General features: G+C 32.1%; 1 protein-coding gene and 1 long non-coding RNA gene across 2 annotated transcripts; both read right to left on the reverse strand.

Annotated features, from left to right (window-relative positions):
* Positions 1-10,203: 10,203 nt before the first annotated feature.
* Positions 10,204-11,530, reverse strand: LOC143084455 (uncharacterized). The gene is made up of 2 exons (XM_076260811.1): positions 11,396-11,530; positions 10,204-11,077 (listed from the first exon to the last, which is right to left on the reverse strand). Exons 1-2 carry the CDS (start codon positions 11,496-11,498, stop codon positions 10,800-10,802), a joined length of 381 nt encoding a protein of 126 aa, XP_076116926.1. The 5' UTR covers positions 11,499-11,530; the 3' UTR covers positions 10,204-10,799.
* Positions 11,531-12,792: 1,262 nt separating this feature from the next.
* Positions 12,793-16,366, reverse strand: LOC143084456 (uncharacterized). Its single transcript, XR_012981084.1, has 3 exons — positions 16,227-16,366; positions 14,522-14,603; positions 12,793-12,965 (listed from the first exon to the last, which is right to left on the reverse strand). It is a non-coding gene; the product is annotated as an uncharacterized LOC143084456 (long non-coding RNA).
* Positions 16,367-17,936: the final 1,570 nt, after the last annotated feature.

The raw sequence follows: 17,936 nt of genomic DNA on the forward strand, positions 1-17,936 counted from the left end.
AGATGATTTCACCTTCCTTATTGTGAACTCTCCATTGCTATGTAGCAAAACTCCAGCAGCGCATGCATACGGAGTATATATCTCCCAATTGATACGATATTGCCGGGCTTGATTTTCTATCATGATTTCTTGATAGAGAGTTCACCTGGAAGATATTAAACTAAGAGTTCCATAATGTGAAGTTGAAATGATTCCTCGTAAATTTTACGGATACCATCACGAGTTGGTTGACCGTAACGGAATATCTGTTTCACAGATAATATCGGATATCTGACCTACCAATTTAGACTATTTACCGGGTTTGTATAACATGAGCAACACTGCTGATGACACATGTGGAGCAGGATCTGCTTACTCTTCTTCAGGGGCATCTGAGATCACCCAGGTTTTGTTGAGGCTAGTGTTGCTTGGTGTTTAGTTTTCTATGTTGAGTTTATCGGCATATAATTCCTTTTTCTCTAAAACAATGTTTGAGCAAAACAAACATGCATAAACCCGATGCATTTGTGTGCACCTGTCCATAGTCAGGAACCTGATGTTCAGTAATTGTCGTTTGTGGGTTCATAAATGTTTCTTGTTTTTTTATAGATTAGACCGTTGGTTTTCCCGTTTGAATGGTTTTATACTAGACCTTTTTGGGGGCCTTAATAGTTTACTGTTCGATGTGAACCACGGCTCCGTGTTGAAGACCGTACTTTGACCTTTAAGAGTTAACATTTCAAATTATGACTTGGAAGATGAGTTTTCTCATTGACACTCAAGCAACATCTACTTATATCAATATAATAAGTAAAATTGTAAAAAAAAAAAGTATAGGGCAGTGTGTTATAATTTTAATTACTTTAATAAAAACTAATATGTCAACAAATAAAAAAAAAAAGATGGCATGTATAAACTCTTTCGACAAAGCACATGAAAAATAAGCGATCAACAATATATATATAAAAAAAAACCATTGAAAAAAAGAGGTTATTTTAAATTATGGATAAACGATGACGAATTTTAATTTTCCATGTTGAAGACCGTACTATGACCTATAATGATTTTTCTTTTACAAGTTGGGGCTTGGATAGAGAGTTGTCTCATTTGCATTCATACCACATCTTCGTATATCTACATAAGCGATAAACGATATATCCAAAAAGCATTGAAATAGAGGTTATTTTAGATTGTGAATAAAATATAACCGAATGAGGAATTTTAATTTTTCACAAAAAAAAATTAAATCAAATAGAATTGGTAAAATTTACAGACAATCATTTGGTTTTTTAAATAATTGTAAATCATGTCAAAATCATGTCTCTTTAAATGAATGCTTTGAAAATGATATTTGTTATCAATCATAATAAAATTAACGGTACCAATTTTCTTGCACCAGATGCGGATTTCGACAATACATGTCTCTTCAGTGATGCTCGTGGCCAAAATATTTGAAATCCAAAGCTTATATAAAAGATGAAGAGCTATAATCCAAAAGGTCCAAAAAGTATAGCCAAATACATGAAAGGAATCAGAGCTTTGCATGAGGGAGATACATTCCTTAATTTATAATAATTTCTATCATTTTGTAACAGCAAATTTTAATAACACAAAAAATCCGTATTTTCATGCCAGTACCGAAGTACTGGCTACTGGGCTGGTGATACCCTCGGGGACTAATAGTCAACCAGCAGAGGCATCGACCCAGTGGTAGTAATAAAATTAACGGTACCAATTTTCTTGCATAACATGAGGTATATGTCATGGATGTTCTCTGGTATATTGTTGAAACTTCCAGTTATTCCATGCATTCAATTTTCTTTTCAACTACTATATTCCTATTTGGAGCCTTAAACATTAAAAAAGTTTTCAATGAAGTTTATTATGAGAATAACAAAACTTGATCTTTGGGCGTCACTAATTTTTCAAAAACTATGAATTATAAACATTTAGGTCATGACATTTATGAATTGGGTCAATTTGTGGCATATAAAAAATCCTTGTACTTTATAGATCTACATTTTATTGTTGTCTAAATACATAAGACATATATTCGGGGTTTTTTTCCAGATTATAAATAAACTGATGTGGAGCAATCTTCCTGTCATCAGATGTTAATCTATTCATATGTACTTGACTTAAAGTATCATTTAGTCCTTCGCGAAGTGAAACTTCTTAACTAAGGTAGAGAAATTTCCTAAAGTATAATATTATTTTTTCCTGGTACTTTGCTATCTTAAATGTACCAAATACTTTAAGAATTAAATCATATAATATCAATGTAATAAAACATAACGTTAACTGAAAAAGATCAAAATTTAATGTAACTGCATTTCTATTAATATCATACGGAAACAAGCTATGATAGAACTATCAGAATCCGTTATAGTGCAGCTGTTTGGGCTTGATATTGATCAGTTGTTGTTGATAGGGAAGAAATTTTCGGAGTAAACTTCTATTCGGAAATAAACTCATCAAAGATACCAGGACTAAATTTTGTATATACGCCAGACGCCCGTTTCGTCTACAAAAGACTCATCTGTGACGCTCAGATCCAAAAAAATTAAAAAGTCCCAATAAAGTACGCAGTTGAAGAGCGTTGAGGACCAACATTCCTGAAAGTTTAGCCAAATACAGCTAAGGCAATCTATGCCTGAGGTAGAAAAGCCTTAGTATTTACAAAAAATTCAAAGTTTTGTTAACAGTTAATTTATAAATATAACCATATCAATGATAATTCTTGTCAGCACAAAAAGTGCTGACTACTGGGCTTGTGATACCCTCGGGGAAATAAATCTCCACCAGCAGTGGCATCGACCCAGTTGTTGTAAATAAACTCATCATAGATACTAGGACTAAAATGAAACTACTAAAATAGTAGATGCCTCTACTTAGTAGGTAATCATCACAAATAATATGTTGATTTATTTGGAAATACCATAAAATATTTCAAAGTTTAATATTAACAACTTCCCCATTTTTTTTATTATAAACATTGCATTTTTTAAATATCAAATTAAATTAAATTAAAAAAAAGTAGGGAAAAGATAGATTACTGAGTAAGGGAATAGATTACATAGATGAATTCATAAAATACCTATATGATCAGATAAAACTTTCAAAAGCTGTTCTAATTTCAAATAGCCAGAATCTGTTCTTGGGTCAAAACCTTTTGAAGGTTATAGTTGTAATAAATTGTTAAATCGTTTTATCGTCTGGTTTGTCAATTTACCGATTTTGTTCTATTCGACTATTTTTACTATGCGTTGATTCGCATATATTGTTAAGCATAAATAGCAGCAGGAAAGTGACACTGACCTTTTTGGAGATCTTGAGATCCATTTAGTTTTTCTTTTTCTTTTATGAGATGTCTCTTAGGGTCGTCAATACAATTTGAATAGAATTGATTTGGTTCGTATAATTTTAATAAAATTTTGAAAAAAATATTTACTTTGACACTTTGACAAAAAAGAAAATTAATCAAAACACTGAAACCACACACTTTCTTCGAAAAATGTCATTGGATATATAACAGCTTGTCAAACACTTATTAAAGCCATGAACTTAGATGAATAAATGTCAGCCTTGTATATGCTACGCGTATATGGTGTGGTAGAAATATTATGGAATAAAACTTGATAAATACATTAAGCCAATTTTAATGGTTAAAATCATATACATTGCATTGAGTTGTTAATTAACAAGCCAGTGATAATGTCGGTTTATCTACACACTAAATCAACAACAGACAACATAATGATATTTGATGGCTGTATTGACCACCTTTATGCATATGAGATCCTCAAATAATACAAAGGGATGCATGAAACGGTGATCGGTTGAAACTTTAATTTATGCATAGTCAAACATACAAATAATTCCAAACGGAAAAATGTACCTCTTTAAACAATCAGAACCAAATTCGATAAAATAGGTTAACAGAATTACATTGGCACCATGATCAAGGGGATCATCAGATATTCGCATATACTAGAAGACCACCATGTGAACATAAACTATATCAAGAGAGAAACAACAAATGTTTTTGCTGAAATCGTTTAGGATGTTAGTAAACAGAAGACCTATTTCAAGATAAAAGAATATCTGGAACAAAGATGCAGACGCATTAAAAGCAAACACGCAAGTATAGAAGAAGATACGGAAGGTCAATGGACGACAAATACATATCGACCATCCTTCAATTTTTGAAAAGAACCTGAACAGGAAAATATTCAGAACCGAAATCAGGAAAAAGAACTAAAAAGAAAATATAACAACTTTAAAAACTCCAATAGTAACGTTGAAATCTATTTTAAAAATAAGTACGAAGGCATAAACAAAAAGCAATATCTTTATAAATGACTTAAACGTCGATGGAGCCACTTTAAACAGAGAAAGTATCTTACCTGGATGGCATATTCATTTTAGCAGTCTAGCAGTGCCAACTGAACATCCAACATTTAACTACCAGCATTTACAAATATGTGTAATGGACTTTAAGTAAACTACTCTAGATGAGGTTGTCCCAAAGTGGACGGAGAAAGATAAGGTAAGATCATTAAGAAGCTTAATGCTTTCTTAACAACAGAACGTGATTAAATCGTTCAGTTGATTCGTATGTACCACCTAAATGGATTTAGGACATTTGAACCATCATTTTCAAATGTAGGATTAAAAGTAAAATAACAAAAATATTGAACTCCCAGGATTACGTCACTCAGTCCGAATTTGTAATAGAGTTGTTAGCATCTATCTCTATACATGTAGCAACACGAATCCACACTTAATAAATCTTTTATATTGAATCGGGAGTAGGACCAAATCAGGAACATTATAGATGCAACAACTTTTTAGCTCACCTGGCCCGAAGGTCCAAGTGACCTTTTCTCATCACTTTGTGTCCGTCGTCGTCCGTCGTCGTCCGTCGTCGTTAACTTTTACATAAAGGAAATTTTGCCGTTTTTGGTTATTATCTTGAATATTATTATAGATAGAGATAAACTGTAAACAGCAATAATGTTCAGCAAAGTATGATCTACAAATATATCAACATGACCAAAATGGTTAGTTGACCCTTTAAGTTGTTATTGCCTTTTATAGTCTTTTTTTACCAAATTTTCGTAAATTTTTGTAATCTTTTACAAAAATCTTCTCCTCTGAACATACTTGGCCAAATTTAACCAAACTTAGCCACAATCATAATTAGGGTATCTAGTTGAAAAAATGTGTGCGGTGACTCAGCCAACCAACCAAGACGGCCGCCATGGCTAAAATAGAATATAGGGGAAATATGTAGATTTTGGCTTATACAGTGTAACTCTAAAACCAAAGCATTTAGAGCAATCTGTCAACGGTTTAAATTGTTAATCAAGTCAATATCTATTTGCTGTGAAATTTTCAGATGAATTGGACCACTGGGTGTTGGGTTGTTGCCCCCAATTGGTAATTTTAAAAGAAATTTTGACATTTTTATGCCCCACCTACGATAGTATATTGAATCGGGAGTAGGACCAAATCAGGAACATTATAGATGCAACAACTACGATAGTAGAGGGCATTACGTTTTCTGGTCTGTGCGTCTGTTCGTTCGTCCTTCCGTCCTTCCGTCCCGCTTCAGGTTAAAGTTTTTGGTCAAGGTAGTTTTTGATGAAGTTGAAGTCCAATCAACTTGAAACTCAGTACACATGTGCCCTATGATATGATCTTTCTAATTTTAATGCCAAATTAGTGTTTTGACCCCAATTTTACGGTTTACTGAACTTGGAAAATGGTAGTGCAAATTTCAGGTTAAAGTTTTTGGTCAAGATAGTTTTTGATGAAGTTAAAGTCAAATCAACTGAAAACTTAGTATATATGTTTCCTGTGATATGATCTTACAAATTTAACTGCCAAATTACAGGTTTTACCCCAATTTCACGGTCAACTAAACACAGAAAATGATAGTGCGAGTTGGGCATCCGTGTACTATGGACACATTCTTATTGGTTATTATCTTGAATACTATTATAGATAGAGATAAACTGTTAGCAGTAATAATGTTCAGCAAAGTAAGATCTACAAATAAGTCAACATGACCAAATTGGTCAGTTGACCCCTTAAGGAGTTATTGCCTTTTATAGTCAATTTTTAACAATTTTCATTTATTTGGTAAATTTTTGAAAATTTTTACAAAATATTTTCCTCTGTAACTAAAGGGCCAAGTTTATTAAAGATAGAGAAAATTGTAAGTAGCAAGATTATTCAGTAAAGTTAGATCTAAGAACACATCACCATCTCCAAAACACAATTTTGTCATGAATCCATCTGTGTCCGTTGTTTAATATGTACATAGACCAAGGTGAGCGACACAGGCTCTTAAGAGTCTCTAGTTTTAGTGTGGGACCATGCATAAGCGTGAAGTATCAATTGTGATATGTAAACGCCATAAGGTTATGCATATGGTTTGTTACTGCTGAGAAATGGAAAGTGGAAATTATCACGTTTCTCATACATTTTAGATTTTGATGTTTATCTGTTTCAATATCGAGGAAGCGGGATACTGAATGGTTCATAAGGTATTTCTATGTCGTGATGTTACACTATTATTCCAGGTAAAGGTGAAGGTTGATATATATCAAGTAGTTTAAACCCGCTGCATTTGTTTGCACCTGTCCTAAGTCAAGAACCTGTTGTTCAGTGGCTGTCGTTTGTTGAAGTGGTTCATGCGGGTTTGTCGTTTTTTTATATGGATTAGGCCGTTGGCTTTCACGTTTGAATGGTTTTACGCTTGTCATTTTACTTCGATGGAGAGGTGTCTCATTGGCATTCATACCACCTCTTTTTATATTTAGGAAATTTAATCAATGAAGAAATTCATATTAAAAAAACAGGCCAATGTTTGATTTAACCGAGTGTCTCAATATATCATTTGTATCTTTGCAGATAGCCTTTCCCTTATATGTCATTAGACTAGTATGAAATAAAAGTTACAATATTAACCTCAGTTATAACAGTATGACAAATCTTATATTTCTTCTTCTATATATTATAATTTTAGATGATGTGTTCTACTTTGTATCATAATGCATGTAAATACGCTATCTAATTATAAAGTATTGGAAATAGGACGTCGGATTAAGTTTCAGGAAGATATCATAAATCTATTATTTAGATACGAATTAGATATTTGAGTTGTACACTTAAGCATGTTTTCTTACGGGCAGATAAGACCTTAAATATCGAAAAGTTTAAATAAACCTAATTATAAAGTATTGGAAATAGGACGTCGGATTAAGTTTCAGGAAGATATCATAAATCAGATATTTAGATACGAATTAGATATTTGAGTTGTACACTTAAGCATGTTTTCTTACGGGCAAATAAGACCTTAAATATCGAAAAGTTTTTATAAACCTAATGTCAAGTAGAAATAACAGGGAATATTTCTTCCCACAAAATATTTTTACTACATTTCTCAGTCACAACATACTTCTTTTTCGGACGTAAAAAAATCCGTATTAAATTTATATATATAAGGTTACAATTGGTTTTTAGAAACGGTTTCACTTTATCGACCTGTTTTATTTCTATTTCTATTTTTGTTTATTTTGTAATTAAGGGATGTCAGTGGTTTCCAGTGAATTCTCCAATTTCATGTTGGAGAGTATGATCTGAGACATTTTGTTTAAAGATATGGGGGTATTCATCAATGACACAAAATCAGTACATGCACAGCAAAAAACTCACAAAAAGCAAAGACGCGTTGTTCAGCTCAGAGTCACAAAGAGGCCTTCAACGCGGAGCAAAAAAAATAAATACCACCTCACTTCCAGTGTATAATGACGACTCTAAGCACCGACTGGAGCGTTACTCTTTGCGACATACAACTGTACTTTTCGTTTAGACTTTGTAAATTGAAAAACCACCAAACAACCCGGTGTCAATAGACATATTTCCCAGGCCATTTTATCTTGGGGAAGTAGATCGATCTAGATTCCCCTGGAAAAATGGGATGGTCCCAGTTTTCCCTTAGCAAGATGGAGCAAAATCAGGATCTTTCTTATATCTTTTCTCTAGAATCATACCCCTGGTTGTTAAAGTCGATAAGAGTTAGTTGGAAAATATTTGTCCATGATCACGCCCATGAACCATGTGGATGTGTAACGGGACTTCTTGTATAAAAATGAGGAGGAATGGTATGATTTCCAATGATACAACTATCCACCAGAATTAATTTAAAGTGGTAGTAACCAATTACAGGCTACCATACTATGTTCAACAACATGAAATACCCATACTGTATAGTCGGCTATTAAAGGTTCGACACGAGTAGGTCATAAGAACCAATAGTCAAACACATTTTCTAGTTGAAGCTCACATAAAGAAAGAATTTTGCAGGATGGTTACAGTTGTTGTTTAAAATATACAATTGTGTATAACCTCATCTTAGAAATGTATTAAGATCTATTTGTTAAACTGTGTTTGCATCGTTTTTATCGTTGATTGATACGGTAATCTCAGTATTTGGTGGAATAGTTTTGTCAACATTTATTAATGTTATACAGCAAACTTGTGTTCACCTTATAATGTAAAGTTTTGTCTTCTGTGAATTTATTGGTCAATAATTCTGGTTTGTTCGAGTGTAAATTCCTTTCAAGATATTTGCATTAATAAGTAATGTCACTTCGAAGTAGCATATGTTGTCGGAAGCAATGATGAATAATTATAAGGACATCTTGTAATCTTGAAGTATCCCTTTCATTTATAATGCTTTCAGATCTGAATAAATTGTTTTGACAGATTTGGTCAATACTTGGGATAACATCAGGCCATTTCTAAACGAAATATCCAACCCTGGAACGGATAAACATTTTCCTCCGTATAGTTAAATATGTTAATAGTTATCAAAGGTACCAGGATTATAATTTTGTACGCCAGACGCGCGTTTCGTCTACATAAGACTCATCAGTGACGCTCATATCAAAATATTTATAAAGCCAAACAAGTACAAAGCTGAAGAGTCCAAAGTTAAAACGCAGTCCATACACGATAGTGTCTATCCTGTAATCAAAATGCGAATATGTCGGATATTTTGACAAATATATGAATGGGAACCTTTTTTAGAATAGTAACACATAGGTAAAAAGTTATAGGCCCTAATATCATTCCTTGATTCTAGACATGTTTGTCGTCAAAACGTTACATATGCTTGAAACAACCCAGGCCGAATAAAACAGATAATTTAATAAGTCAAGAAAACATGGTTATATGTACATGTATATGTGTTGTCAATATTCCAAGGGACAAGAATGACAATGATAAAAAATTTCCACGGGTGCAAAATGAGATCATGCCCGTTTTTCTCTCAGGATACAAACTTGCACATGCGAAAAAAGGCTACATGTATATACCAAGTCATAAAAATAACATACTGCAACAAATATCTTAAACAAAATAGTTCCGCCGCATAGGTGCAATTTCAAACTATGAAGAATATATTTATTTTGAAATTTGGTATAATTCTTAGTGGTTCTTATTCTTGAATAGTACAAACATTTATCCACAATTCTTTAACTACTGCAAAGTTCTGTAATATACAATTAGGTTTTGCTGATAAAAGACATTGATATGTAAAAGGTGCATGTATAAGTATTTTACCATCCTGTACTTTTAAGTTCGTCCTTAACTATCCTACCAAATATTATTTCATAGTAATTTCGAGAAAAATATCTTCCAACCTAACGTGCTTTATATTCTTTATTGTATGCTCTGTGTATACTTTTAACATTTTATAATGTTTTAATGTCTAAGAAATTTTAAGTTAAGACAGAAAGATCTTTTTCGTAGAACACCACGGAAATGAACGTTAAAGAGACACAATAACTCGATAGATCGCGGATGCAAGCGTAACCGTTGAAACCCACAATTTTGTATCATGATCATGTTTAATCTTTGATGAGTAGTATTATATTGACATCTCACTGATGTATTTATATAAAGTTAGTTTCCTTTTCTGGTATTTTATGATATAAATTGGTTGAAATTAACAAGAAATATTACTGCTTGAGGGAAGCTTACTCTATTATTTGCTAATTATCTTTCTAAACAAAGGTTATCTATATATATCTCTAGAGTTATCAGACACTCAGAAACGAAAGACCTATGACTCCTAACTCATGTTTATTTGCTTATTCTAATTTAGGCTATTGTAGATATATAAATCAAAAGATTTCAAAATATGCAGTCTCCTATTGTTTATCGGATATCAAAACTGTTTCAAGTTGAAAAAAAGAGATGTAATCATCAGGGTTTTTTAAAACTTGATTTGTCTTATTAAAATCAATTTATGAAATTTGAACAACGATTCACCACTGGGATACTGTTCAACTTGTCGTTATACTTATCATGTGATTAATTTTAACTAGTCGCTAAATGTTAAAAGTATGATTAGTTAATACAATGATTATATTTTGTTGTTCAATTTTATCTTTTTTTGTATTACTTAATCAATTCATTTTAGGTAACATTGTACTAATAAGCATTAAGGGTTCTCTTGAACTTTGCATGCCACCACCAAAGTTTACAGGTACACAGGGGACCTCAATAGACTAGAAATACTTAGTCGTATAGTTTATATAACAAATTGACACCATAATGTAGAGGACAAATCTCTAAATTGAAAACATACAAACTATCACATAAGCAGTGGAAACGCACGAGACAAAACCAATAGACTATCACAAAAATGGATATCCCTTGATCAGTTACAACAACATTGGTATGCAAGGAGACACACTTTAAAACACAGCAGATAAGTTCTTTGATGAAGCAGTATTTAGCTTTTATGTTTCAAAATGATAGTCTACGTCGCTGTCTTTACCATATTTATATATTTCAAATAAGTATTTTCTAGCTATCGGTTCCTCTTTGTCTTCGAAAACATCTTGTTTTCTGTGCTTTTTACGATGAACATAAATTGCGCTAGTCACTATAATTATTGTTATTACTATTCCAACCCCGATACCAATCAGGAGTACAGTTTGAGTAGGGTTTTGCTCAACAGCTTCGGTTGTATTAATTGCAGTTTTTTCCTGATTACTACGAGTAATGTCCATATAATCTACAAATAGAAATATTCCTTATAGCTTAATCGATCCTTTTACATCATTTCCATATTTTACTGAAATCCCAAAATTAACAGAAACTTTACAATGGAAACAATGACGGATGCGACTTGTGGTACCAGAACTGTTTAACTTTCCCGTCCACCGGTGTTCTCCTTATAAAACTGATAAACAGCATTTTACTGAAAATATTTAAACAGTAATGGGTGTCCTAGTTCTTGAAGTTATTATGTATACTATATGCTATTGTTATAGTTTTTTTTATACAAAAGAACTTTCAGTAGTTTTCACAAAGTGATTGATATAAATAATACCTGTAGGGAAAGCTGCTAATTTTTCTGTTGTTTTTACTAGACTGGTAATTGTTGTTGCCAAACTTGACGAGGCTTCAGTTGTTTCAAACGGTCTATGATACATTGTTGTGGTTTGCACAACTGACTCAGTTGTATCTATTGCAGTTGTTATTTTCTATAGCTTAATTGATATTTAAAATTATTACATAATTTCTATTTTTTCACTGAATGCCACTTATCACTAATGTCGTAGGGTGAGACATCAAACATTTTCTGATAAATTGAATTAAATAATTCTAAACATTGCTATATAGTGCACTAGAAAATGAGATGACGATGAAATTTGTTTTTATTTATTGTGTAACTTATCTTGACATCGGTTTAATAATAACAATGTTATTTGGGTGACGGATTTATTCGCTGTAATGAAGATTCACTGGTGGTCATGGGATGTTTTCTCTTAATCGATTTATGAATTTTGAACAGATTTATTTTACCGTTCTTTTATTTAAGCCTTTTGTTCGTGTTGTTGTCTCTTTAACACATTCCATGTTTCCCTCTCTTTATTAATTATTGTTTAAATCTTGTTGTCTACATTTCGTATTGAAATACAAATCCCTATGATGTCAAAGGTACCTATTAGAAAACTGTAGATTTGACGTTTGAATAGGCAGTTTCACTATAGATAGCGATGGAGAGAAAAAAGAATATTTGAGACGGTCAAATTCAAAGTTGACGTTGACAACTCTCAAATGAATGAAAATTAATTTCGTGTTTGAGATTGACTTTTGTTATCGAAATCATAAGTCATGTAGCATTCAATTAATGACTGAAGTCACTAATGAAGACGAAAAAAGTAAAATCATCAAAATAATGAACTCCGAGGTATATTTAAAAATAAAAATCCATATTAATCAAATGGTAAACTCAAAGCTCAATAAATCAAACGCATCGATAACAAGTGTCATATTCCTGACTTGGTACAGGTATTTTCTTATGTAGAAAATGATGGATTCAACCTGTTATTATAGTTAGCTAAACATCTCATTTTTAGGACAGTTACATCACATTCCAATATATTGACAACGATGAATGAACAAAACAAACAGACATAATTGGTAAAAATGTCAAAAATAGGGGCACCAGAGTCAGCACAAAAAGGCTGATAGAAAAAGCACAGTAGTAAGTGTTTTGGTAAAAACTACCAGTGAATGCTTAATGAGATGAATACATAAAGTAATCACATATGTGATAAATTGATAAAGATTTTAAATAACTAAACATAACTCAAAGATTGGGCGCTGAATTTAAGCTTTTGTCTTTTGCTAATTTGTTTAAATATTGCTTGTTTTTATCTTTTTTATAGTAAAACATTCGGTAATTTTCACAAAGTAACTAATATAAATAACACCTGTAGGGGAAACTGCAAATTCTTCTGTTGTGTTAACTAGACTGGTAAATGTCATTGTCAAACTTGACGAAGCTTCGGTATTTTCGACGGATCTATGATACGTCGTTGTGGTTCCCGAACCTGACTTGGTTGTATCGATTGCAGTTGAATCTTGGTAACGAAGAGTACTGTCCGTATAATCTACATATAAAAATCTATGTATCAAAGTTAAAGATTCAGTATGTACATCTTTAACTTAATAGGTCTTTACAAAATAATTTAACAATTTTACTGTCATATCTGAATCTGGACTCTATTTGATAACAATATCTATTAATCTGAACATGAATAAAATTGAGAATGGAAATGGGGAATGTGTCAAAGAGACAACAACCCGACCAAAATAAAAAAAACACAACAGCAGAAGGTCACCAACAGGTCTTCAATGTAGCGAGAAATTCCCGCACCCGGAGGCGTCCTTCAGCTGGCCCCTAAACAAATATATACTAGTTCAGTGATAATGAACGCCATACTAATTTCCAAATTGTACACAAGAAACTAAAATTTAAATAATACAAGACTAACAAAGGCCAGAGGCTCCTGACTTGGGACAGGCGCAAAAAATGCGGCGGGGTTAAACATGTTTGTGAGATCTCAACCCTCCCCCTATACCTCTAACCAGTGTAGAAAAGTAAAAGCATAACAATACGCACATTAAAATTCAGTTCAAGAGAAGTCCGAGTCTGATGTAAGAAGATGTAACCAAAGAAAATAAACAAAATGACAATAATACATAAATAACAACAGACTACTAGCAGTTAACTGACATGCCAGCTCCAGACTTCAATTAAACTGACTGAAAGATTATGATTTCATCATATGAACATCAGGCACAATCCTTCCCGTAAGGGGTTTAGTATCATACCATCATAACATATATGAGAAGAACATAACCCGTGTCATGCCAACAACTGTTTTTAGAATAAATGTGTTTAGTTCCGACGCAAAGACCTTATCAGTGACTCAATATTAACGCCAAAATATGCAATCTTTAATGACTTGACAACAGTATCGTAATTATATCCCTTCTTAATAAGTCTATTCAAAGGTTTTGTAAGTTTATGAGGTGAATACTGACACCTTTGTGCTTTATAAAGAATATTTCCATAAAAAATTGGATGTGAAATACCTGAACGTATAAAAAGTCTGCATGTTGAGCTATATTTACGAATGATGTCTTTATACCGATGATAAAATTTAGTAAATGTTTTGACTAGTTATGAATACCATAATTTGCTATTGAAAGAAAAATCTAGAGAAGAAGTTTGTCTTATAAACCCAACACAGTCGATGACTTCATAAAGTAAAGACGTCATGGCATCACAAATGAATCGACGCACGACTTTTTAACAACCTTTTAGCTTTTTCTTTTTTGACATATGAGTTTCTTTTTATAGTGATTATGCGACTGTCATACAAGTGAAAGGTTCAGCTAGTTTTAAAACAAGGTTTTAACAACCATTTTCTAAATAAGAAAATGCCTAGACCAAGTCTCTGCACTTAATAATAAAAGATGTGTTAACATAAGAGGAGCTTGTAATTTTTACACAGGGCATTTGTCATAGCAGTGAACTGACAGTTACTGTTGCAACAGTATTGCAATTTTTAGACAGGATATCTAATTGATTATAAAATAAAGGTAATTATAATACTTTTATTGACCTAATGCAAGATTGGTAATCAATTGTAAAACGTACCGTCTGAACAGTTGTACAGTTTAGGATCATCTACAGAAATATCACTCCAGTAACTTTTTAACTTAGTACCTTCAATTATAAACTGAAAATGCAAATACAATATTAAGTCATTTGTGAAGATTGTAATGAAAGAAGCATTTATCTATAAAGATTTGATGTTACAGAACACATGCTTTTTAAACTTTTTGTTGCATTTTCTTTTAAATCGAATTCACCTTGGCTTAAATGAACTGTTTAATACTAGTTAATAAAAATAATTTACATAAATGCATTAAAAACCAAAAGGTACTTTGATTTACTAATCTCAAGAACGTTTTAAACGTTGAAAGTAAAGGATATTTAAGAAATCATAAAACCAATGTGTTTTGTTAAACAAGTATAAGGCGAAAAGTTTCTATTTTTCATTTTTCTACTGGGATTCACCTAATGTGCCATTTTAAATTGTGTGATAATGGAAGACAAATTTACATAAATGCATTGATTGATACATTTAACCAAGGAACTTTATATTTAACAAAACCATATAAGGTAAAGGTAAACTTGTTCCGTCATGTTCTCTTCATTTCATAAAATATAGAGATGAAGACCTTCTATATAAACGTGTGTAACAAACCATGACCAAATACAAAAAAAGGCTGCTAGGTCGTTTGTATAAACAGATTAAATTGTACTGCAATCAAATGAACCACAAAATTGAAACATTCTTTGATAATAAAAAGAGTTATAGAAATCAAACCACTGACCTGAATTTTGCAACTCACAATTTTGTTAAAAAAAAAACGTTACGTCAACAAGAACAAGGAACAATTAATTCTCTTTTCGGTCTGCGTTTAAACGTTGCCAAATTCGTTGTTGAATCATAAGAGGCAGTGATTCCGATAACTTAAGTTTCAACTGTTTGGTATATTTTTTTCCGGATAAAACAATACATGTACGTTGTCAGAAAATATAAAATTCAATTGTACTCGCTACGAAATAGGATAACAGCTCGGCTAGCCTCGTTTCCCGTCCTGTTTCCAAGTTTCATTCAATAATATTTTCCGACAATGTAAATGGGGAATGTGTCAAAGAGACAACAACCCGACCAAAGAGCAAACAGCAGCCGAATGAAACATAGAAATTCACTAGAATAATGTTCATGATTTTTTTTTAGGAAATTTTACAAATCAAATGGCCGCCGTCTTTAAAATGGCCGCATTTCCCGCAAAGTTTGAATTTCAGAGTGGATTCATAGCTGAACATGGTCTCAATGACATAAACTACACTTATGCCAAATTTCATGCTTTTACCACAATCTTCCAAAACTCTGCACAAAGTGACTGGACTGTGTCACTCTTACGTGCTTACATTATGCAGAACTTATTAACCGGGTTCTTCTTACAAAATATTGCTCAAACATAAGAATAGCAAAAAGGAATAAAATTGACTCTTTCTGAGTTTTACAATTACCATCATGAATTGATTGATCGACACGAGCTATTCGTGTTAAACTCGCTGACAATAAGATTTTGCGTTGTTAGATCTTAATATATCAGAATAGTTGTCTGATTTGTATTTTACCCACTGCTACACTATGAATTAGTGAGATTTCGCATTGAAGTAATGCATGTAATGCAGAAGATAGCATTGTATTGAGGCGGAACACACGATAATCTCATTTAAATTTATAATCTAGAAGTAAGTTACCTATCACATGCATAGTTACCCTAAAAGACGTTTTTCGTTTTCCAACTGGAAATTGTCCTTTTATCCATTCTTCCCCTTGATTCCCTGAAACTTCAAACTTTGCTGTTTGTGATAACGTGTCAGTTTGTCCCATGTCTTCAATATATATCTTTAATTTTCCAACTTCTGTTTAAAAAATTAATAAATATGAATTTCTTGCTTTTTTATGAATATTAGTAATACATCATGTCAATGTGATTAAAAGGTCAACGAAGCCCGGTTATTTAATTTCACATTCAGATATATTGATTTCCCATTAACAATTCGATCTTTTCTGGTTTGCTTCCATCAATATATCCACCAGAACTAGATCATAAAGAAACAACAGTCAAGGCTTCCCTCACCTCATTTTAAGACTTATACCTCGAATTTGACATAAACAATCATCTCAGTACTGGAATCTATGACAAGCGAGACGATTTCAATTTGGAAATATTCAATTTCCTCCACCTAAATTACAATATACCTACTCACCTGCATATGGGATATATATATTCCAAATTATTTGGTAATCAAGAGCTTTGAAGCTCCTACTCAGATTTTGTAAAACGTCCCCAGTGTCTGAGCAGAAAATTGATGAAAGAGGAGTATGTCAAGAACTTCTCATCCTTTTTCTATAAAAGTTCATCGGTACCAAGACCTTGTTGATAAATATTCCATATCAACTTCACAAATAATACACGATGGTCTTGAATTATAGATTATTGGTACTGACGTAGTTTATTGTCTCAATAACGTGTTGTAATATTCTTTTATTTGTCTTTATGAATACTACTTGTATGGTTGAGTCCGTTTATGTGATATCCATTAGACGTGACTCTGTACCTATTTATCCCATCATCGTGCTATTCTTTTATGCTATTTTTTGTATTTTTGTCTTTCATTTTAACTAATGTGCGTTTTCTATGTCTTTTGTGCTTCTTTGTTACATATTTCTTTGTTTTTTATAGTGATTAAGATTATAACACAATGTTGACTACTGTACCCCTATTTTTTACATTGTTACCTATTATGTCTGTTTGTTTTGTTCACATATCGTTTTCAATATAATAGAATTTGATGCGACTGTCATACAAGTGAGTGGTTTAGCTAGTTATAAAACAAGGTTCAATTAACCATTTTCTACATAAGAAAATGCATGAACCAAATCAAGGAATATGACAGTTGTTATCCATTTGTTTGGTGTGTTGGAGCTTTTGATTTTTTCATTTGATTAGGGACTTTCCGTTTTGAATTTTCTTCGGAGTTCAGTTTTTTGGTCATTTTACTGATGAAAATTTTAAGGTTTGACACAGAAGTCTATATTGTGGGTCAATCGCATGAAAAAAGGATGGATTCTTTTTTTAAGATTGTATTAAAACATGTTTATCTGTACAAGGTTATTTAAGGAATGACTGTATAGTAATATCTTTTCTGTATATGAACGAATAACATAAAAAATGTGGTGCACACTAGATAACCGGCGTATTCTGATAAGGAGTAAATTTTGATGACGTCGCGGTCACTTGACAAAATTGTGTCTATGAGCTGATATACAAAACACCTTCAGCCAATCAGGGGATGTGTTACATCCAAAATTAAATTATTGAAATATATGTTATAATTTCAAAAAAGATATTATGTTATTTTTCTAAAATTGTATTCTACATTTTTGTAAATTATTTTAAAATCAATAAATTAGGTTTTAATT

This window comes from Mytilus galloprovincialis, chromosome 7, assembly GCF_965363235.1.
Source record: "Mytilus galloprovincialis chromosome 7, xbMytGall1.hap1.1, whole genome shotgun sequence".
NCBI lineage: Eukaryota > Metazoa > Mollusca > Bivalvia > Mytilida > Mytilidae > Mytilus > Mytilus galloprovincialis.

Bases quoted from the DNA above. Each gene is read 5' to 3' on its own strand.
- LOC143084455 (XM_076260811.1), bottom strand. From the start codon at position 11,498: ATGTATCATAGACCGTTTGAAACAACTGAAGCCTCGTCAAGTTTGGCA. The intron at 11,078-11,395 runs GTATTATTTATA...TTCTATTTGTAG, and splicing joins ATTAGCAGCTTTCCCTACAG to ATTATATGGACATTACTCGT.